Below are 23,457 nucleotides of genomic sequence, written 5' to 3'. Positions count from 1 at the left end.
ACTAACTCCAGAAAGAATGAAGAGACGGAGCAAAAGCAAAAACAGCACCCAGTTATGGATGTGACTGGTGATGGAAGTAAAGTCTGATGCTGTAAAGAGCAATATTACATAGGAACCTGGAATGTTAGGTCCATGAATCAAGGCAAATTGGAAGTGGTCAAACAGGAAATGGTAAGACTGAATGTTGACTTTTAGGAATCAGTGAGCTAAAATGGACTGGAATGGGTGAACTTAACTCAGATGACCATTATTTCACTACTTTGGGCAGGAATCCCTTAGAAAAAATGCAGTAGCCATCATAATCAACAAAAGAATCCGAAATGCAGTACTTGGATGCTATCTCAAAAAAGACAGAATGATCTCTGTTCATTTCCAAGGCAAACCATTCAATATCACAGTAGTTCAAGGCTATGCCCCAACCAATAAAGCTGAAGAAGCTGAAGTAGAATGGTTGTATGAAGATCTGCAAGACCTTCTAGAACTAACACCAAAAAAAAAAAAAAAAAGTGTCTTTCATTACAGGGGACTGGAATGCAAAAGGAGGAAGTCAAGAAATACCTGGAGTAAGGAGAAAATTTGGCCTTGGAGTACAGAATGAAGCAAGGCAAAGGCTAACAGAGTTTGGCCAAGAGAACGCACTGGTCATGGCAAACACCCTCTTCCAACAACACAAGAGAAGACTCTACACGTGGACCTCACTAGACGGCCAACACCAAAATCAGATGGATTATATACTTTGCACCCAAAGATGGAGAAGCTCTATACAGTCAGCAAAAACAAGACAGGGAGCTAACTGTGGCTCAGATCATGAACTCCTTATTGTAAAATTCAGACTTAAATAGAAGAAAGTAGTGAAAACCACTAGACCATTCAGGTATGACCTAAATCAAATCCCTTATGACTATACAGTGTAAGTGACAAATAGATTCAAGGTCTTAGATCTGATAGACAGAGTGCCTGAAGAATTCTGGACAGAGGTTCATGACATTGTATAGGAGGCAGGGATCAAGAACATCCCCAAGAAAAAGAAATGCAAAGGGCAAAATGGTTGTCTGAGGAGGCCTTACAAACTGATATGAAAATAAAAGAAGTGAAAGACAAAGGAAAAAAGGAAAGATATATCCATTTGAATTCAGAGTTCCAAAGAAGAGCAAGGAGAGATAAGAAAGCCTTCCTCAGTGATCAATGCAAAGCAATAGAGGAAAACAATAGAATGGGAAAGACTAGAGATCTCTTCAAGAAAATTAGAGATACCAACGGAAATTTTCATGCAAAGATGGGCACAATAAAGGACAGAAATGGTATGGACCCAACAGAAGCAGAAAATGTTAAGAAGAGGTGGCAAGAATACACAGAACTACACAAAAAAGATCTTCATGACCCAGATGATCACGATGGTGTGATCACTCACCTAGAGCCAGACATCCTGGAAGTCAAGTGGGTCTTAAAAAGAATCACTACAAACAAAGCTAGTGGAGGTGATGGAATTCCAGTTGAGCTATTACAAATCGTCAAATATGATGCTGTAAAAGTGCTGCACTCAATATGCTAGCAAATTTGGAAAATTTAGCAATGACCACAGGACTGGAAAAGGTCAGTTTCATTCCAATCCCAAAGATAGGCAATGCCAAAGAATGCTGAAACTACTGCATAATTGTATTCATCCCACACGCTAGCAAAGTAATGCTCAAAATTCTCCAAGCCAGGCATCAGCAATACATGAACTGTGAACTTCCACATGTTCAAGCTGGATTTAGAAAAGGCAGAGGAACCAGGGATCAAATTGCCAACATCCGCTGGATCATGGAAAAAGCAAGAGAGTTCCAGAAAAACATCTATGTCTGCTTTATTGACTACACCAAAGCCTTTGACTGTGTGGATAACAACAAACTGTGGATAATTCTTCAAGAGATGGGAATACCAGACCACCTGACCTGCCTCTTGAGAAATCTGTATGCAGGTCAGGAATCATCAGTTAGAACTGGACCTGGAACAACAGACTGGTTCCAAGTCGGAAAAGGAATATGACAAGGCTGTATATTGTCACCCTGCTTATTTAACTTATGTGCAGAGTACATCATGAGAAATGCTGGACTGGATGAAACACAAGCTGGAATCAAGATTGCTGGGAGAAATATCAATAACCTCAGTCAGATATGCAGATGCTGCTGCTGCTGCTGCTGCTAAGTCGCTTCAGTCGTGTCCGACTCTGTGAGACCCCATAGACAGTAGCCCACCAGGCTCCTCCCCACCCTGGGATCTTCCAGGCAAGAATACTGGAGTGGGTTGCCATTTCCTTCTCCAATGCATGAAAGTGAAAAGTGAAAGTGAAGTTGCTCAGTCGTGTCGGATTCCTAGCGATCCCATGGACTGCAGCCTACCAGGCTCCTCTGTCCATGGGATTCGCCAGGCAAGAGTACTGGAGTGGGTTGCCATTGCCTTCTCCGGATATACCGATGACACCACTCTTATGACAGAAAGCAACGAACTAAAGAGCCTCTTGATGAAAGTGAAAGAGGAGGTGAAAAAGCTAGGTTAAAACTCAACATTCAGAAAACTAAAATCATGACATCTGGTCCCATCACTTCATGGCAAATAGATGGGGAAACAGTGGAAACAGTGACGGACTTTATTTTGGGAGGCTCCAAAATCAATGCAGATGATGACTGCAGTCATGAAATTAAAAGACATTTGTTCCTTGGAAGAAAAGTTATGACCAACCTCAGTTCAGTTCAGTTTAGTCACTCAGTCATGTCCAACTGCTTGTGACCCCATGAATCGCAGCATGCCAGGCCTCCCTGTCCGACACCAACTCCCGGAGTTCACTCAGACTCATGTCCATCGAGTCAGTGAGGCCATCCATCCATCTCATCCTCTGTCGTCCCCTTCTCCTCCTGCCCCCAATCCCTCCCAGCATCAGAGTCTTTTCCAATGAGTCAACTCTTCGCATGAGGTGGCCAAAGTACTGGAGTTTCAGCTTTAGCATCATTCCTTCCCAAGAAATCCCAGGGCCGATCTCCTTCAGAATGCAGTCCAAGGGACTCTCAAGAGTCTTCTCCAACTCCACAGTTCAACCTAGACAGCTTATTAAAAAGCAGGAACATTACTTTGCCAACAAAGGTCCGTCTAGTCAAAGCTATGGTTTTTCCAGTAGTTATGTATGGATGTGAGAGTTGGACTATAACGAAAGCTGAGTGCCAAAGAACTGATGCTTTTGAATTGTGGTGTTGGAGAGGACTCTTGAGACTCCCTTCATCTGGAAGGAGATCCAACCAATCCATCCTAAAGGAAATCAGTCCTGGATATTCATTGGAAGGACTGATACTGAAGCTGAAATTCCAATAATTCGGCCACCTGATGCGAAAAGCTGACTCATTTGAGAAGACCCTGATGCTGGGAAAGATTGAATATGGGAGGTGAAGGGGACGACAGAGGATGAGATGGTTGGATGGCATCACCGACTCAATGGACATGAGTTTGAGTAAACTCTGGGAGTTGGTGATGGACAGGGAGGCCTGGCATGCTGCAGTCCATGGGGTCACAAAGAGTCAGACATGACTGAGAGAGTGAACTGACTGAACTGAACTCATAGTCTAAGTATGGGCTTAACTTGCATTAAGAAGCTATCCCCGAATCTAGTCTAAAGCAAGTTGCTCTGACATTTCTTTATCCACACACTAGTCCTTCCTATAACTTTACTCATCACAATGCTTAATTACATGTTCATTTTTCTGTATATGTATTTAAAGTTTATGTACACACCTGATCCATGGAATCACATTTTGACCACCAAAATAATGTACACAGTGCATGCAGTGCTTGCACTGTGCTTGGCATACAGCAGTCACTTAACAAATTTAAAATTATAGAAGATGAACCAATGAGAGGCTGCTCTCAAGGGAATACATTTTTTATCACGTGATCAAAACTGTAGACCAAAAAAATAAAAAGAATTAAAATACATACCATAGGGACTTTTTTTAATCTTTATTCATTTAGAATGCAATTCTGGGGCAATCTACAACCAAGAAAAACCCTACACTTTAAAGTAGTGTTAGCACACTGAATAATATAACACTATTGCACCAATGTATACAAGCAAGAAATCAATTTCCACTCTTTTCATAAAACTTCTCACTAAACATTTACATTTTATTCCCATCAAGTATACTTACTCTGGTGTCTCAGAGGGTAAAGCGTCTGCCTACAGTGCAGGAGACCCGAGTTCAATCCCTGGGTTGGGAACATCCCCTGGAGAAGGAAATGGCAACCCATTCCAGTACTCTTGCCTGGAGAATCCCATGGACAGAGGAGCCTGGTAGGCTACAGTCCATGGGGTCGCAAACAGTTGGACACGACTGAACACCTTCACTTTAACTTTCCCATCAAGAATGCATTAACAAGATCATACTTCTATAGCTAGACAGCACACTACACAATGATGATCAATACGGGACTGTTTAAGTTTTGCAGTATAGTGCTGACAACTCAAGCTGTAGCTATTGACTTTTCCAATGGCTTCATTATGTGACACTGTCACCAATTACATTAATTAAAGGGACTCTCTATTTTATCTTTTTTTTCACTTTTAGCTTTTATCACGTCAAAGTACCCCTTGTTTACTCTCCCCTTCTATCCATTGCACAGATGCTTTTTCAAATACATTTTCCTTTCTTCTTTTTAGGATTTTAAAAAAATTTTACTTTATATTAGAGTTTAGCTGATTAACAATGTTATGATGTTTTGAGTGTATGGCAAAGGGACTCAAACATACATATATATGTATCCATTTTCTTCAAAATATCCCTCCCCTCCAGGCTGCCAGATAACACTAAGCAGAGTTATCTGTAGTATACAGTAGGACCTTGTTTGTTATCCATTTTAAATATAGCAGTGTGTACATGCTGATCCCAGACTCCATATCTCTTCTTCCCCTACAGCAACCATAAGTGGACTCACTAATTTTTAAAACCTAGAATTACTCAAAAAGTTCTATATTGTAAATAACATATGGAATATTGTATCTAAGCCTAACATGGCAAAATCACTCAAATCTCTTCTACAGTCCTCTGTATCACATATATACGAAAATGAATGTTATAGACCAAGTTCTTATATTTTAACCTAAGAGTCTATTTTAAGTAATGTCTATTAATATTTAAATGAGGAAAAATAAATCAATGTTAAATATTAACTGCACAAAATCTAAAAGAAAATGGCCACATTACATCATACTACATACATTATATAGATTAAAAGCAATTAATTAGAAGCCTTCTTAAAAGTTTAAAGTTTCTGACATCATCTTCCACCATTCCATTAATTCTTCCTTCTCTTCTTCTTTCCTTTCAGAAAATGACTCCAGTTCAAAATCAACCTAAAGGAGAAAATAATAATATATTATTATCAAATTGATTGTGTACTTTTAAAAACTAAAATTAAAAATGAACAGGTTTAAAGTTTATTAGAATAATCTCAATCTAGCCATCTGAATAAAAGTAAATCGTAAAAAATCTCTCATGATAACCAAAAAGATACTTTTAGGGAAAAAGAATATCAAAAGTCATTATGTTTGAAATGTGCTTTCATCTAATAGGGTCGCATAGAATCGGACATGACTGAAGCAATTTAGCACATGCACATGCTCAGGATTATTGGAAAGCAGATTATTTATAGGCAGATTATTTAAAGGCAGTCTTTTCTCCCATAAAAAGATGTAACTTCTCTCAAACCACCCCACCCTCTCCTCCCTCACCGCGTCCAAAACTCAGTTCTTTATGCCTGTGTCTCCTTTGCTGCCCTGCAAGTAGGATCATCATCAGTTCTATCTTTCTAGATTCCATGCTGCTGCTGCTAAGTTTCTTCAGCCATGTCCAACTTTGTGCGACCCCATAGACGTCAGCCCACCAGGCTCCCCCGTCCCTGGGATTCTCCAGGCAAGAACACCGAAGTGGGTTGCCATTTCCTTCTCCAAGGCAGGAAAGTGAAAAGTGAGAGTGAAGTCGCTCAGTTGTGTCTGACTCTTAGTGACTCCATGGACTGCACTCCACCAGGCTCCTCTGTCCACGGGATTTTCCAGGCAAGAGTAGTGGAGTGGGGTACCATTGCCTTCTCTGTTCTAGATTCCATATATGTGCATTAATATATATTGTCTTTCTCTTTTTAACTTACTTCACTCTGTCTATGGCTGATTAATACTGATGTATGGCAGAAACCATCACATATTGTAAAGTAATTATCCTCTAATTAAAAAAAAACAAATTTTTTTAAATGTAGCTTTTACAGGGTTCTGTTTTCCAGAATCTTGCATCTGTGAAAGAACTGATGGAAATACACACACCTCCAAACCACCATGAAGATCAGTAACCCAGGAACTCAACTTGCCTGTAGACCGGGCATCCTAATCAGGTCTATGGAGAATTCATATATTTTTCCACAAAGGACTATTTAAAATATGCAACCTCTTTGGGCCCATGAGATAGCCATGCTCCATTCCACATGGAGCTAAGAGATCTTTGATTTGGCCACTCAGTTCAGTTCAGTTCAGTAGCTCAGTCGTGTCCAACTCTTTGCGACCCCATGAATCGCAGCACACCAGGCCTCCCCGTCCAACACCAACTCCTGGAGTTCACTCAGACTCACGTCCATCGAGTCAGTGATGCCATCTAGCCATCTCATCCTCTGTCATCTCCTTCTCCTCCTGCCCTCAATCCCTCCCAGCATCAGACTCTTTTCCAAAGAGTCAACTCTTCGAATGAGGTGACCAAAGGACTGGAGTTTCAGCTTTAGCATCATTCCTTCCCAAGAAGTCCCAGGGCTGATCTCCCTCAGAATGGACTGATTGGATCTCCTTGCAGTCCAAGGGACTCTCAAGAGTCTTCTCCAACACCACAGTTCAAAAGCATCAATTCTTTGGTGCTCAGCCTTCTTCACAGTCCAACTCTCACATCCATATGTGACCACAGGAAAACCATAGCCTTGACTAGACGAACTTTTGTTGGCAAAGTAATGTCTCTGATTTTGAATATGCTATCTAGGTTGGTGATAACTTTCCTTCCAAGGAGTAAGCGTCTTTTAATTTCATGGCTGCAGTCCCATCTACAGTGATTTTGGAGCACCAAAAAAGAAAGTCTGACACTGTTTCCACTGTTCCCCCATCTATTTCCCATGAAGTGATGGGACCGGATGCCATGATCTTCGTTCTCTGAATGTTGACCTTTAAGCCAACTTTTTCACTCTCCACTTTCACTTTCATCAAGAGGCTTTCTAGTTCCTCTTCACTTTCTGCCATAAGGGTGGTGTCATCTGCATATCTGAGGTTATTGAGATTTCTCCCGGCAATCTTGATTCCAGCTTGTGTTCCTTCCAGTCCAGCGTTTCTCATGATGTACTCTGCATAGAAGTTAAATAAGCAGGGTGACAATATACAGCCTTGATGTACTCCTTTTCCTATTTGGAACCAGTCTGTTGTTCCATGTCCAGTTCTAACTGTTGCTTCCTGACCTGCATATAGATTTCTCAAAAGGCAGATCAGGTGGTCTGGTATTCCCATCTCTTTAAGAATTTTTCACAGTTTACTGTGATCCACACAGTCAAAGGCTTTGGCATAGGCAATGAAGCAGAGATAGATGTTTTTCTGGAACTCTCTTGCTTTCTCCATGATCCAGCGGATGTTGGCAATTTGATCTCTGGTTCCTCTGCCTTTTCTAAAACCAGCTTGAACATCAGGAAGTTCACGGTTCACATATTGCTGAAGCCTGGCTTGGAGAATTCTGAGCATTACTCTACCAGCATGTGAGATGAGTGCAATTGTGAGGTAGTTTGAGCATTCTTTGGCATTGCCTTTCTTTGGGATCTAAATGAAGACTGACCTTTTCCAGTCCTGTGGCCACTGCTGAGTTTTCCAAATTTGCTGGCATATTGAGTGCAGCACTTTCACAGCATCATCTTTCAGGATTTGAAATAGCTCAACTGGAATTCCATCACCTCCACTAGCTTTGTTGTAGTGATGCTTTCTAAGGCCCACTTGACTTCACATTCCAGGATGTCTGGCTCTAGGTCAGTGATTACACCATCGTGATTATGTGGGTCATAAAGATCTTTTTTGTACAGTTCTTCTGTGTATTCTTGCCACCTCTTCTTAATATCTTCTGCTTCTGTTAGGTCCATACCATTTCTGTCCTTTATCGAGCCCATCATTGCATGAAATGTTCCTTTTGTATCGCTAATTTTCTTGAAGAGATCTCTAGTCTTTCCCATTCTGTTGTTTTCCTCTTTTTCTTTGATCGCTGAGGAAGGCTTTCTTATCTCTTCTTGCTGTTCTTTGGAATTCTGCGTTCAGATGCTTATATCTTTTCTTTGCTCCTTTGCTTTTTGCTTCTCTTCTTTTCACAGCTATTTGTAAGGCCTCCCCAGACAGCCATTTTGCTTTTTTGCATTTCTCTTCCACGGGGATGGTCTTGATCCCTGTCTCCTGTACAATGTCATGAACCTCATTCCATAGTTCATCAGGCACTCTATGGTTATTTAAGAATGTGACTACTCAACACCTCTTTGAATTAACACATAGCAGAAAGGTCAAGGGTCAAAATGAAATCTTTTAAAACCTGACTCTGAAGCCACATTTTTCCAGGATTTATTTGTTCAAATTTACCTCCTGATTTTAATACATATCCAGCCTAATAAACACATACAATCGAAACCAAAGGATCACTTAAAAACCCAAGATATTTAGCTTGCAAAACCGAGCATTTATTGCCAAACTTAGGGTATATAACCAAAAATATAATAAATTCTTTTCAAGTAAAGCTTTTAATTGGAAATCCTGTAGGCCATTCCATAGTAATATATTACAAGGATAATAGTAAAATCATGATCTATGAGATTTTTGGTCTCATCATTATCACCCTTAGTAGTAAAATATCAATAAATGGCATCTACTTAAATAAGTATCATATTTTATAGTTCTTATCATAAAGGACCTGACTTTGCTCATAGTATGTGCTTAATAGATGTTTAGTTAATGCCTAAAATTATGTTGCAAGCCTAATTTATTTTTCAAAATCCTCATTGAGTAAGGTATGATACTAGCTGTTTGGGATAAAAAGATAAATCAAACAGAACATTATTTAGATATAAATCAAGATCAGCAAATAAAACCTTACTTTTTTTAAGTTTTATTTTTTTTGTGGATCTCTTCAGAAATTGAGAAATGGTAACAAAGTTTCACATTGAGTGGTATTAAATTAAACACTGAGCCTTTCGGCAAGTCACTTAGCTTTTCAGGGCCTCAGTTTTCTTTTAACAGATGGACAACAAGGTAATAATAACTCTACCTCATAGAGTTATTATGAAAGCTAAATATAATGATTAAATATGCCTGACCTATGGTAAGTGTTTAATAAACTTTAGCTATTATCACAATCACTTACCCTGACAGCAGGGCTATAAGGAACTGCCACTTTCTTTGCTATTGCCAGATAGCCCGGTGCTGAGGCTGTAAGTTTATAGTTTCCAGGGACGAGCAATCTCCAATAATCACCATCCTTTGCTGTGGGGAACAGAATATCAAGTCACAGGCACATATGAGAAATTCATAGTTATGCCACCTAAATTCAATTTTTATTCTCTGTCTTTAGTTATTTATAGAATTTAATGAAATTCCATTGAAAAGAGTATGACACTCTCTAGAAGGCATCATTTTTTATAGCAGTTTTACAGATACTAATGTTATTTAATGAATCTTCTAATATAATGAATCATCATATTCACGTCAGAAATAACACAGATTAATGGATATTCTCAAGTCCCCAAGCTGCTGGCACCATTTTGATTTGATTCTTGCTGCCATCTGGCTGTGAAGATCTGAAGATCTGAAAGTCTGGTCAGTATCTCACAAAGTGTGACCCGATGGCACTTCTTTGGAAATCCTGAGGGACATGTTAGAATTTAGATTTATAAAGACTCAGAATAGCTGGCATGCTTTCTAGGATTGCATTTTCTACCAGCTTTCCAGAGGATTTCTAAGCAGAGTTGTGTTCCTGTACCTCCATCCTCTCTTTGAGCAGCTTAGGTTCCCAGACCCCCTAGTCATCCACTCACATGTCTCCTTCAACTGATGTGCTGTTCCCCACCTGCTTATATGCCTGGCAAGCCACCAGCACTGGGAAACACCCACCCCTCTACTCTCTGCCTGCCTCTGTGGCTGCAAGGGGCTGCAGGAAAACACACACTGATGATGAGCTGTCCCCTGTCTACAAACACAAGGCCCTGGTCCTGCCCTGTCTTCCTCCAAAGTCCTTTCACCTTCCTGTATCTTAGGTTAGTGCACATCAATCACCTGAGAAACAGTAAGGAGCAAATTCTAATTCCCTAGATCTGGGATGAGGCCTGAGATTCTGCATTTCTAGCTAGTTCCAGGTGATTGCTGAATTCAATCTTGGTAGGGGCCACATTCTGAATAGCAAGGTCCAAGTGGAATTTTCCCTTTTCTTAACACTTGTACAGCATCCTCTTCATCCTCACTCTTAGTTGATGCTTCACATTGTATTAATATTTCACTGTGAATATGGAAACCATCAGAAAAAAATAAACTCTCATCACCATCTCTTCTCCTCTCTGGACTCTACATCTCCTTTAAGCTAGTGTCTCATTTCTGTTCTTCAGTTTACAGCAAAAGTTCTAGAAAGACTTGTCAATACTCTCCATTTCAGGCCCTTTCCTCCTCCTCCACAGTCCACTGAAATAGACTCATCAAGACTCCACACTGCCTCTTTCAAAGGTGCATCTTTCCTGACATTTCACATTTCATCTGTCCTGAAACACTTTCAGGATTCCCGGACAAGGCACTACATTTTCTCTCCACCTTTGACTCCACTGACCCATTGCTTGTTTCTCCTTACTACCCTATGCTGCCCTTGAAAAGCTGCAGTGTCAAGGGAGAACAAGATAGCAGAGGAGTAGATGGACGTGGAGTACATCTCTGTCCATGGATACATCAGGAATACACCTTCAGACACAGAAGTGCATCCAGAACACCAGCTGAGATTGGACAGGAGTACCCGACCAGTGGAAAAGAATATGTAGAACCACACAAAATTCGGTAGGGTGAAGGAACTAGGGGGGGAAACAGGAGTGTTAGTAGGACTGGACCTGCCTTTGGTGGGTGGGGGAACTGAAGCAGGGGTCCAATCCCCACATTGGGGCAATTGTCTGAGTCAGAGGAGAAACATTTAAGGCCGAGAGTGAAACAGCTGATCTGTGGCAGCCTAAATGGAATGAGAATCAGACAGTCCTTGCCACAGCCATACATACCCCGAGTAGGAATGCTGGTCTCCTGGAAGGGGCAGCTGCTGGGAGCTGGAGTTTAGGGATTGTGGAGCAATGCCAGGGTGAGGGCTGTGGTTGACTGCAGAGATATGGATTGAGGGGATGTGAGGGAGGAGATAGTGGTGAGAAATGCCGGTAGAAGAAAGCCAGGCAACCATGGAAGCAAGGCGATACTGCTGAGTCACGCATAGTGGGTGGAGCCATCACCATAGCCTCTTTCTCCCCACATGTCAGCATTGGCAGCTGAACAACAGAGAGGCTGGCCCATCAAAAACCTGACTTCACTGAACTACAGAGTAGGACCCCACGCAGGGTACTCCTTTCAGTGACTGATGCGCCAAACTGCAGAGTAGGAACCCACCTAGAGTGACCCTTTAAGTGTCCCATGTGCCAATCTACAGAGTATGACCCTTCAGGGGGGCCCCTCTATGTGCCTGACCCCAGGCAAAGGAGCCCTCTAAGTGCCCGAATGGGTGGAGTTGTGAAGAAAGACTGGCCAAAGAGGCCTTCTGATCACCAGCTACAAGAGGCTCGAAAAAGACTCTGATAGGGCCTACCTCCTGCAGTGGAAGCAGTCTGTGTTCCTGCACACTTGGTGCCACCAGGGTCCCCGAAACCCAAGCAGCTGCACCATGTTCACCCTCAACTCTCACAGGGGAAGAGATGCCACAGGCAAAAAAAAATAGTCCTGCATTTATGCGCGCAGGGTCACTTCGTTCATGTCCGACTCTTTGCGACCCTGTAGACTGTGGTCTGCCAGGTTTCTCTGTCAGAGAGAGGGTTCTCCAAGCAAGAATACTGGAGCGTATTGGCCAAGACTAGTTGCCATACCCTTCTAGAGCACTATATTTCCTGCAGCCCTAGCCGCCAACCCCCCTGAGTACCTGGTGCTGCCAGAACCCCTGCGACCCAAGCAGCTGCACCACCTTCACACCTGGCCCTCACTGGGGCAGACCCAAGTCCAGGGCAGCCTCAGAAGTTAAACCCCAGTGGACGACCCACATGCAAAGGTGGGAATAAAACCGCAACTGAAACCCAGAGGTAGCGAGGCTAAGAAAAAAGATTCAAAACATTCCCATCAGCTGTACAAGCTGCAGATTAAAGCCACACAACCAACTAAGTAGACTCTGTATCTATGGAATGTATAAAAGGCCATTGAGAGTGCCCACAAAAGAAAATGCACTAGCTCTGATAGCTGGGGACATTGGAGGCACGAACACACAAGAGTAGGACCAGATTAGAATCTGAGCAGCCCCTACAGCAAGTCCAGAGATCAGCACAATGTTGGAGGGCATCCTAGGGAGGTAAGGTGGACTGTGATTCCTAGCACGGGAAAGGACTCTTACAGCAGTGACTCAAGAAAAACATTTATTATTATTATTTTTACTTATTCTGTAGATTCTTTTTTTTTTTTTTTCCTTTTTCCCCCCCCCTCTGTTGTAGTTGTCGATTTTATTGGCACTAAGAAATCCAATTAAGCTTTTGAGCTTTTTTCTTTTTTTTCCTCAGTCACATTTTTTATTGTTGTCATAAACCTCTGCCTTTAGGTTGGGTTTTGCAGTTCTGTGTTTTCCTCTCTCACTTTTTTCCTCTTTTTTCAATTTTAATTTTTAATTTTTTAAACCTATTATTTTTTCCCACATTTATTCCTTTGTTTGCTTTTCCTACTGTTCTTTTCCCATTGCAGTTAATCTTTAACATATATAAATCTTTTTCTACCTCTATTTAACTTTGCATATCTATTCTTTCTTTCTTTTCTTTCTCTCCTTTCTTCTCAACATATTTGTTAGTTTTATCTTCATTGCTTTATTCCCCACTTGGCAGCTTGCTTTAGTTTTGTTTTCCAGTTTGTGCTTTAATTAGTTTTGTTCTGGTAGGTGTAGTTTTTGGCTTCTTTTATTTGCTGGGTCAATCTACTGTACTTTATCTTTGGAGGGCTGTTTGGATTTTGCTTATGGGTGTATATGTATATGTGTGTATTCAGTCACATTTTCTATTGTTGTTATAAACCTTTGCCTCTACACTGGACTTTTGCAGTTCTGTAGAGTTTTCCCCTTTCCCCCTCTTTTTTCTTTCTTCTTACTTTTTTTCTCTTTTTTATAATTTTAATTATGAAATTTTTAAACCTATTATACTTTTTCTACATTTATTCCTTTTATTTGCCTTTCCTACTGTTCTCTTCCCCTTGCAGTTAATCTTTAATGTATATAAATCCTCTTCATATACCTCTATTTAACTTTGCATACCTATTCTTTCTTTCTTTCCTTTCCTCTCAACATATTTGTTAGTTTTGTTTTCACTGCTTTATTCCCAACTTGGCACCTTGCTTTAGCTTTGTTTTCCAGTTTGTGCATAAGTTAGTATTGTTCTTAACTGGTAAATATAATCTTTGATTTCCTTTGTTTGCCAGATCAATCTACTGTACTTTATTTTTGTTGGACTGTTTTCACTTTGCTCATGGGTGTATATGTATATGTTTATATTCTATTATTTTAACTATTATTTGCCTGATTTTGTAACTGCATTTGTCTGGGATTCATCTTTGGTTTCTCATTTTTGGATATTTGTTTTAATCTCACTTAATGATATAACAGATCACTTGTGGTCTTCATTCCTGACCAGAGATCAAGCCCTGAGCCTTTGGAGTGGGAGCACTGGCTCCAAGACCCTAGAATACCAGAGAACTAATCCTAAGGAGTATCAAATAGTGAGAACTCATACAAAGGAAACCACTTAATAAAAGACCCAGCATCACCCAACCACCAGGAGCACCCTGTGCAGGATGCCTCATCTAAACAAGAAACAAAACAAAAATACAAACCCAATCATCAGCAGACAGGATTACCACCTCACTCAGCCTTGCTAATCAGAGGAAAAACAAACAAACAAGCAAACAAAAACTCAGCACAAATCTCACCCTATATGAAGCTCACATAAACCACTGGATGAATCTTAGGAAGGCAGAAACCAAAAGCAAGAAAGAATTCAACTTTCTTCAAGGAAAGAATTCAACTTTCTTTGAAGCCTGGAAAAAGGAAAGCTCAAACACAGTAACCTAAAAAAAAAAAAGAAAGAAAGAAAAGGCAGAGAAATACTGCACAAATGAAGGAACTAGAAACACAGAAGTCCAAATAAATGAAGAGGAAATAAGAAAATTACCTGAAAAAGAATTCAGAATAATGATAGTAAAGATGATCAAAACCTTGAAAATAAAATGGAGAAAATGTAAGAATCAATTAATAAAGACCTAGAATAATTAAAGAATAAACATACAGAGACAAACAACACAATTACTGAAACTAAAAATACTCTAGAAGGAATCAATAGCAGAATATCTGAATCAGAAGAACACATCAGTGGGCTGGAAGATAAAATGATGGAAATGACTTCTGAGAAGCAGAATAAAATAAAAAGAATTAAAAGAGCTGAGGACAGTCTCAGAGACCTCTGGAACCATATCAAATTCACCAACATTTGAATTATAGGGGTCCCAGAAGGAGAAAAAAGAAAGGGTATGAGAAAATTTTTGAAGAGATTATAGTTGAAAATTATCCCCAACATGGAAAAGGAAATAATCAACCAAGTCCAAGAGGCACAAAGGGCCCCATACAGGATAAACCCAAGGAGAAACATGCCAAGACACATGCTAATCAAACTAACAAAGACTAAACACAAAGAAAAATATTAATGTTGGGACCAGCCCAACAACGAACCGACCTGAGGGAGTGGTGATGCAGAAGAATAAGGAAAAATAAGACTCAGAAATAAAGTGGGGATCAGGGGGCTGATGCCAATAGCAGTCCAAAGCCCAGATCCTAATCCTCGCATGCCTTTTATTGTTAATTTCTACTTCTTTACTCATGCTCTAGAGATATCTATTCTTTACAATCTCAGATTGGGGATAAAGATATACAATGCACAGTCCTCAGTGTCAAACCTTCAGCCCTTTCATGACTTTGTTTAGCCCTTTGGCTAGTGATGCACTTTCTCAGCATCTACCTCAAGGCTCTGTTTATGGGAACAGTCACTAATGGTTTTCCATCAGTCACATCAGAACTTCAACATCTTGTTTTCAAGATGTCTTTCCACGATGGACCTTTCACTGCTCCCAGCCCTTCGCCTGGGGGAAATGAGAAAGTTATTCTTATTTTTCAAAGAGGCTCTATTAATTATAGTACAGGCTTGTGCATAGCAAAGTGAAGTGAAGTGAAGTCACTTAGTCGTGTCTGACTCTTTGCGACCGCATGGACTGTAGCCTACAAGGCTCCTCTGTCCATGGAGTTTTCCAGGCAAGAGTACTGGAGTGGGTTGCCATTTCCTTCTCCAGGGGATCTTCCCAGCCCAGTGATCAAACTCGGGTCTCCTGTATGCAGGCAGACACTTTACCATCTAAGCCACCAGGGAAGCATATTCCCTACAATTAAAAGCAGCAAGGGAGAAACAATAAGTAACATACAAGGGAAACCCCACATGCTTAACAGCTGATCTTTGAGCAGAAACTCTGCAGGCCAGAAGGGAATGGCAGGATATATTTAAAGTACTGAAAGGGGAAAATCTACAATCAAGATTAATGTCCTAGCAAGGATCTCATTCAAAATTGATGGAGAAATAAAAAGCTTTACAGAAAAGCAAAAGTTAAGAGAATTCAGTACCACCATCCAGCTTTGCAACAAGTGTTAAATGGACTTATATAGTCGAGAAACACAACAGAAGAAAAAAGACCTACAAAATCAACCCCAAACAATTAGAAAATGGCAATGGGAACATATATATCAATAATTACTTTAAATGTAAATGGATTAAATGCTCCAACCAAAAGACACAGAGTGGCTGAATGGATACCAAAAATAAAAAAGACCCATATATATGCTGTCTACAAGAAATCCACGTCAGACCTCAAGACACATACAGACCAAAAGTGAGAGGACAGAAAAATATATCCCATGCAGATGGGAAGCAAAAGAAAGCTGGAGTAGCAATCCTCATATCAGACAAAATAGACCTTAAAATAAAGAAGATTACAAGAGATAAGGAAGAACACTACATAATGATCAAGGGATTAATCCAAGAGGAAGACATAACAATTGTAAATATCTATGCACCCAACATAGGAGCACCTCAAAATATAAGAAAAACACTAACAGACATAAAAAGAGAAATTGACAGTAACACAATAATAGTAGGAGACTTTAACACCCCACTCACACCAGTGGACATATCATCAAAACAGAAAATTAATAAGGAAACACAAGTCTTAAATGATACATTAGATGAGATGGATCTTATTGATATCTTCAGGATATTTCATCCAAATGCAGAAGAATACACCTTCTCAAGTGCATATGGAACATTCTCCAGGATAGACCACATCATGGGTCACAAATCAAAACTCAGTAAATTTAAGAAAATTGAAATTGTATCAAGCATCTTCTCTGATGAAAACATGTTATGAGACTAGATGTCAATTACAAAAAAAAAAAAAAAAAAAACCTGTAAGAAACACAAACAAATGGAGATTAAACAACACATTTCTAAATAACCAACAGGTTACTGAAGAAATCAAAGGGGAAATAAAAAAAATTTCTAGGAACAAATGACAATGAAAACACAACAACTCAAAACCTATGGGATGCAGCAAAAACAGTTCTAAGAGGGAAGCTTATAGCAATACAATCCTACCTCAAGAAAAAAGAAAAATATCAAATAGACAACCTAACTTTACACCTAAAGCAACTGGAAAAAGAAGAAGAAGAACAACAACAACAAAAGAAAAATTAGTAGAAGGAGAGAAATCATAAAGCTCTGAGCAGAAATAAATGAAAAAGAAATGAAATAGTAAAGATTAATAAAAATGAAAAGCTGGTTCTTTGAGAAGATAAACAAAACTGACAAACACTTAGCCAGACTCATCAAGAAAAAAACAGAGAAGAATTAAATCAATAAAATTAGAAATGAAAAAGGAGAGGTTACAACAGACAATGCAGATATACAAAGGATTATAAGAGACTATTATGAACAACTATATGGCAATAAAATAGATAACCTGGAAGAAATCCATAGATCCATAGAAAAGTTCAATTATCCAAGACTGAACCAGAAAGAAATAGAAATTATGAACAACCCAATTACAAGCACTGAAATTGAAGCTGTGATCAAACATTTCCCCCAAAAAAACAAAAGCCCAGTACCAGATGACTTCACAGGAGAATTCTATCAAACATTTAGAGAAGAACAAATGCCTATCTTTCTAAAGCTCTTTTTAAAAATTGCAGAGGAAGGAACACTTCCAAATTCATTCTACAAGGCCACCATCACCCTGATACCAAAACCAGACAAAGACAATACAAAAAACAAAACTACAGGCCAATATCACTGATGAACATGCATGCAAAAATCCTCAACAAAATTTTAGCAAGTAGAATTCAGCAACACATCAAAAAGCTCATATACTATGATCAAGTTGAGTTTATTCCAGGGATGTAAGGATTCTTCAATATATGGACATCCCTCAATGTGATACACCACATTAACAAAATGAAAGATAAAAACCATATGATAATCTCAATAGATGTAGAAAAAGTCTTAGACAAATTTCAGCACCCATTTATGATTAAAACTCTTCAAAAAATGGGCATAGAAAGAACCTACCTTAACATAATAAAGGCCATATATGATAAGCTTACAGAAAACATTATTCTCAATGGTGAAAAACCAAAAGCATTCCCTCTAAGATCAGAAACAAGACAAGGGTGTCCACTTTCACCACTATTATTCAACATAGTTCTTGAAGTCTCAGCTACAGCAATCAGAGAAGAAAAAGAAATAAAAGGAATCCAGATTGGAAAATAAGAAGTAAAGCTCTCACTGTTTGCAGATGACATGATACTGTACATAGAAAACTCTGAAGATAGTATCAGAAAATTACTAGGGTGAATCAGTGAATTTAGCAAAGTTGCAGGATACAAAATCAATACACAGAAATTACTTTCATTTCTATATACTAACAATGAAAAATCAGGAAGAGAAATTAAGCATCAATCCCATTCACCATTGCAACAAAAAGAATTAAATATCTAGGAATAAACTTAACTAAGGAGACAAAAGAACTGTACACAGAAAATTATAAGACACTAATGAAAGAAATCAAAGACAACATAAACAGATGGAAAGATATACCATGTTTATGGTAGGAAGAATAAATATTGTAAAAATAATTATACTACCAAATGCAATCTACAGATTTAATGCAATCCCTATCAAATTACCAATTGTATTTTTCAGAGAACTGGAACAAAAAATTCACAATTCATATGGAAACACAAAAGATCCTGATTAGCCAAAGCAGAATTGAGAAAGAAGAATGGAGCTAGAGGAATCAATCTTCTGATTTCAGATAATACTACAAAGATATAGTCATCAATACAGTATGGTACTGGCACAAAAACAGAAATACAGACCAATGGAACAAAATAGAGAGCCCAGAAAAAACCCATGCACCCATGGGTAACTTATTTTTGACAAAGGAAGCAAGAATATACAATGGGGCTAAGATAGCCTCTTCAATAAATGGTGCTGGGAAAACTGGACAGCTTCATATAAAAGAATGAAATTAGAACACTTCCTAACACCATACACAAAGATAAACTCAAAATGGATTAAAGACCTAAATGTAAGATCAGAAACTATAGAACTCTTAGAGGAAAACATAGGCAGAATACTCGATGACATAAATCAAAGCAAGATCCTCTATGACCCACCTCCTAGAGTAACAGAAATAAAAACAAAAGTAAACAAGTGGGACCTGATTAAACTTAAAAGCTTCTGCACAGCAAAGGAAACTATAAGCAAGGTGAAAAGACAACCCACAGAATGGGAGAAAACAATAGCAAATGAAACAACTGATAAAAGATTAATGTTCAAAATATACAAGCAGCTCATACAACTCAATGCCAGAAAAACAAACAACCCAATCAAAAAGTGGGGAAAAGACCTAAACAGACATTTCTCCAAAGAAGACATACAGATGGCTGACAAACACATGAAAAGATGCTCAATATTGCTCATTATTAGAGAAATGCAAATCAAAACTACAATGAGATACTACCTCACACTGCTCAGAATGGCCCTTATCAAAAAGCCTACAAACAATAAATGCTGGAGACAGTGTGGAGAAAAGGCATGCTCTTGCACTTTTGCTGGGAATGTAAATTGATACAGCCACTATGGAAGATGGTATGGAGATTTCCTAAAAAAAAAAAACTAGGAGTAAAACCACATATGACACAGCAATCCCACTTCTAGGCATACACCCTGAGGAAACAAAAATTGAAAGAGAAACATGTATCTCATTGTTCATTGCAGCACTATTTACAATAGCTAGAACATGGAAGCAGCCTAGATGTCCATCGAAAGATGAATGGATAAAGAAGTTGTGGTACATATACACAATGGAATATTACTCAGTCATAAAAAGGAATGCATTTGAGTCTGTTGTAATGAGGTGGATGAACCTAGAACATATACAGAGTGAAGTGAGTCATAAAGAGAAAGATAAATACCTTATATTAATGTATATATATGGAATCTAGAAAAATGATACTGAAGAACTTATTTACAGGGCAACAGTGGAGAAACAGACATAGAGAATAGACTTATGGACATGGGGAGAGGGGAGAAGAGGGTGAGATGTATGTTAAGAGTAACATGGAACTTACATTACCATATGTAAAATAGACAGTCAATGGGAATTTGCTGTATGGCTCAGGAAACTCAAACAGGGGCTCTGTATCATCCTCGAGCGGTGGGATGGGGAGGGAGGTGGGAGGGAGGTTCAAAGGGGAGGGGAGATATGTATTCCTATTGCTGATTCATGTTGAGGTTTGACAGAAAACAGCAAAATCCTGTAAAGCAATTATCCTTCAATAAAAAATAAATTATTTTTTAAAAAAGCTAGTCCCAGAACCTGCTCCTCAGATTTCATTCCTTTCTACCTATTTATACTGCCAACGTGAGATTTTCCTAAATTTTTCACATCTGGAATGCAGAGAAAATAATGTTTATATGTTACTAATGTTAACAAAAGCAGTTGCTTGTGGCCATAGGGTGCACGGCCTAGGTCCTTCAAGAAGTCCCGCCCCAGGGGTGAAGGGAGCAATAATTTGGCACAGATTCTGGCATATTGGTCCAGAAGGTGGGCTGGCACTTCATCGGGTGTTGAAAAGCATTGTTGTTTGAATAAATAAATGGATTTTTAGAAAACAAATATTCAAGATTAAAAAATACAAATTATAAATGTGGAGGTTAAATAAGAGTTAATGGTATAGGATGTTTGGGCACTAATTTAAAGGTTAACTAATGCTAAGGTCTTGAAACATGTATAAATGGAGTTTATAGCTAAAAAGATATTATTGTTTTTGATAAGATACCAACAAATGAGAATTACACTAAAATGAGTTGGAGAGATGTTTATTAACAGGAGTAGATAGGAAATGGCAACCCACTCCAGTGTTCTTGCCTGCAGAATCCCAGGGATGGCGGAGCCTGGTGGGCTGCCATCTGTGGGGTCGCACAGAGTCGGACACAACTGAAGCGACTTGCTAGTAGTAGATAGGTTTGCCAGAAAAACACATCATTCCCCCCAAACTAGGAAAATGGGCTTTAAACCTAGAAACAACTAACATAAACTTCAATCCTGTAAGGTCCTTTTCAGCCTTGGATACATATGGCTTTATGACACAGATTAAATGAAGAAATGGATGGGACATCCTAGACAACAAAACACAGGCAGTTAACCTCCTTCCTACTCTTCTGCTCCCTCCTGAGGTCCACCAATTAACAGCTCTTTAGAATCTCTTCTTGAAAGTGATAGTGAAGTCGCTCAGTCGTGTCCAGCTCTTTGCGATAATGGACTGTAGCCCACCAGACTTCTCCATGGGATTTTCCAGGCAAGAGTACTGGAGTGGGTTGCCATTTCCTTCTCCAGGGGGTCTTCCTGACCCAAGGATCGAACCCAAGTCTCCCGCATTGCAGGCAGACACTTTACCCTCTGAGCCACCAGGGAAGCCCTTCTTAGGAGAGATCATTAGGATACAGCATTTTAATTCCAGCTGGTTCATCTTCCTTTGACTTGACAACTGCAAAGAGTCTCACAGACGGCCCTGCCTCACAGCCCTCCTAAGTAACTACCTGACCTGTTCCCCAGATAAAAATTTAACTAGATCAAAGCTGGAGAGAGTGTAAAGAGACATGAGGCATTTAATTGCTTTGCATAGAACAGTATAAGAATGTAACTACGCTAAGAAGTAGCCACGGTCTCATATGCAATACTAGAGCCTCTGATCACAGCAAAGAACACCCACCAGATGTGACATCATGGTCTATTCCTTCCACAGAGAGGGTGGCGTTAGCAATTGGGTTACCCTGAAGATCTCGGACAAATCCTTTAACTCCTCGGTGTATCTGTGATGGTCAAGAATAACCAAAAAAATTTGTATTAGAAACAACCTAAAAACATGCTTCATATCAAACATCTCCTTATTTTCTAGCAAAATACTGCAGATTTCTATTGTTTAGGTATCAAAACAAGCTCAAAAAGTCACTGAATTTTTTGTACATTCTTTACTCTGCTTTTTCTCAAGTAGACAAATGAGAAGTAACCCCTGGAAAATTGATATCTTATTCTGAGTCAAATAAGACTTTGAAGTACCTTCCAAACTACCAAAACAAACAAACAAACAAAAAACCTGTCAATGTGTAAAACAGTTCTGGTCTGAACATATTTCATTGCTTTCTATTTTAAATTTGGTTAATTATGTATACTTTATATGCCACGTATCAGTTAACAAGATATCACATTATAGCCCTTCAATAATTGTTCCTTTTAGATAAAAAGATATATATATATATATATACTGTGAATATTTTTGCATTAAACCCACTAATAATATTATTTTGGTTGAAAATCAGTGCATGAAAAGTCAGTGAACTTACTAACTGAAAACTGGGTTTATTAATAAAAAAGAAGAGTTTATGTTGAGAACAAGCTATTGAATTAAGTTGCTGTCATCAACTAACTACTACAATGAAAACTACAAAAACAATTTTATTTCTAAATGATAATTCAACCAAGTCAACATGTATTTGAAGTAAAGTAGGGTCACTTAAGGTCTTTGAGAAAGTACTGCTTCTGGAATATCAAATGATAATCTATCAATCTTGATAATTTAGCAAAACACCATCCACCCCACTCCAGTTGCTCTTCACTCATATGACCCCAGAAAATAAATTTTCTTTTGCTATTGATGATATTTACATATTTTCCTACAGAAAATAGAATAAATCTCATGTGACCCTTTGTCACTGGAGAGTAAATATGGCAGTGGTAAAATTTTTTATCAAAGAGATACCCTTTGTATACTAGTAAAATTTTTTTGAATTTTCTATTTTTTTAAAAAAAGCAAAACTCTTTAAGTAACACATAATTCTTTTCTCTAAACGCAATTTACTCATGGTAAAAAAGTGATACAGGGACTTTCCGGGTGGTTCAGTGGCTAAGACTGTGTGCTCTCAATGCAGGAGGCCTGAGTTTGATCCCTGGTCAGAGAACTAGATCCCACATGCCACAACTAAAAAATCCTGCATGCCAAAGATCGAAAATCCTATGTACTAAAACTAAGATCCAATGCAGCCAAATAAACATTTTTGTAAAAAGTGATACATTTGCAGTAATAATAATAATTTTAATGGCAACCAGTAAAGTGAGAAGAGAGTAAACACAATTTTAAAACAAAAAGATATTTTTAATCTTTTCCCCAAGATTCACCTATGGATTAGCCAACCAAAATTGAATGAGACTGAAATTTAGCTACTGGAAACAAGAGAAGTTAGCTTTCTTAATGAAATTCACATGGTAAAAGTATTAGAAAAATTGTAGAGATTAATTTATTCATCTTGGGGCACTCTAATCCTGATATATGTTTAAAATGTCCTCATCATTGAAAAAATAAATCAATCACTTCAAAAACATATAATTCACCTACATTAGGTATAAATATACCCATTAATATTCATAATTGTATGTTTTTCTGCCTCTGCAACCCAAGACTTAAATTACAGTATGTGATTAACAAA

The 23,457-nt window shown here is 38.8% G+C and overlaps 1 protein-coding gene across 2 annotated transcripts in view; it reads right to left on the bottom strand.

Annotated features, from left to right (window-relative positions):
• Positions 1-3,972: 3,972 nt before the first annotated feature.
• CPE (carboxypeptidase E) overlaps positions 3,973-23,457 on the bottom strand; it is a 152,402-nt gene continuing 132,917 nt past the window's right edge. Inside the window, exons 7-9 of one of the 2 annotated variants that reach the window (XM_019978001.2) lie at positions 21,687-21,786; positions 9,432-9,550; positions 3,973-5,377 (exon numbers count right to left, since the gene is read on the bottom strand). In XM_019978001.2, the coding sequence (XP_019833560.2) occupies positions 5,279-5,377; positions 9,432-9,550; positions 21,687-21,786 (318 nt within the window). In that variant the 3' untranslated portion in view covers positions 3,973-5,278. The remainder of the gene's footprint in view (positions 5,378-9,431; positions 9,551-21,686; positions 21,787-23,457) is intronic. The other variant, XM_019978002.2, reaches the window with a different exon arrangement.

Source organism: Bos indicus, chromosome 17 (genome assembly GCF_029378745.1).
Source record: "Bos indicus isolate NIAB-ARS_2022 breed Sahiwal x Tharparkar chromosome 17, NIAB-ARS_B.indTharparkar_mat_pri_1.0, whole genome shotgun sequence".
Lineage (NCBI taxonomy): Eukaryota > Metazoa > Chordata > Mammalia > Artiodactyla > Bovidae > Bos > Bos indicus.
This window is presented reverse-complemented; position numbering and strand designations above follow the sequence as displayed.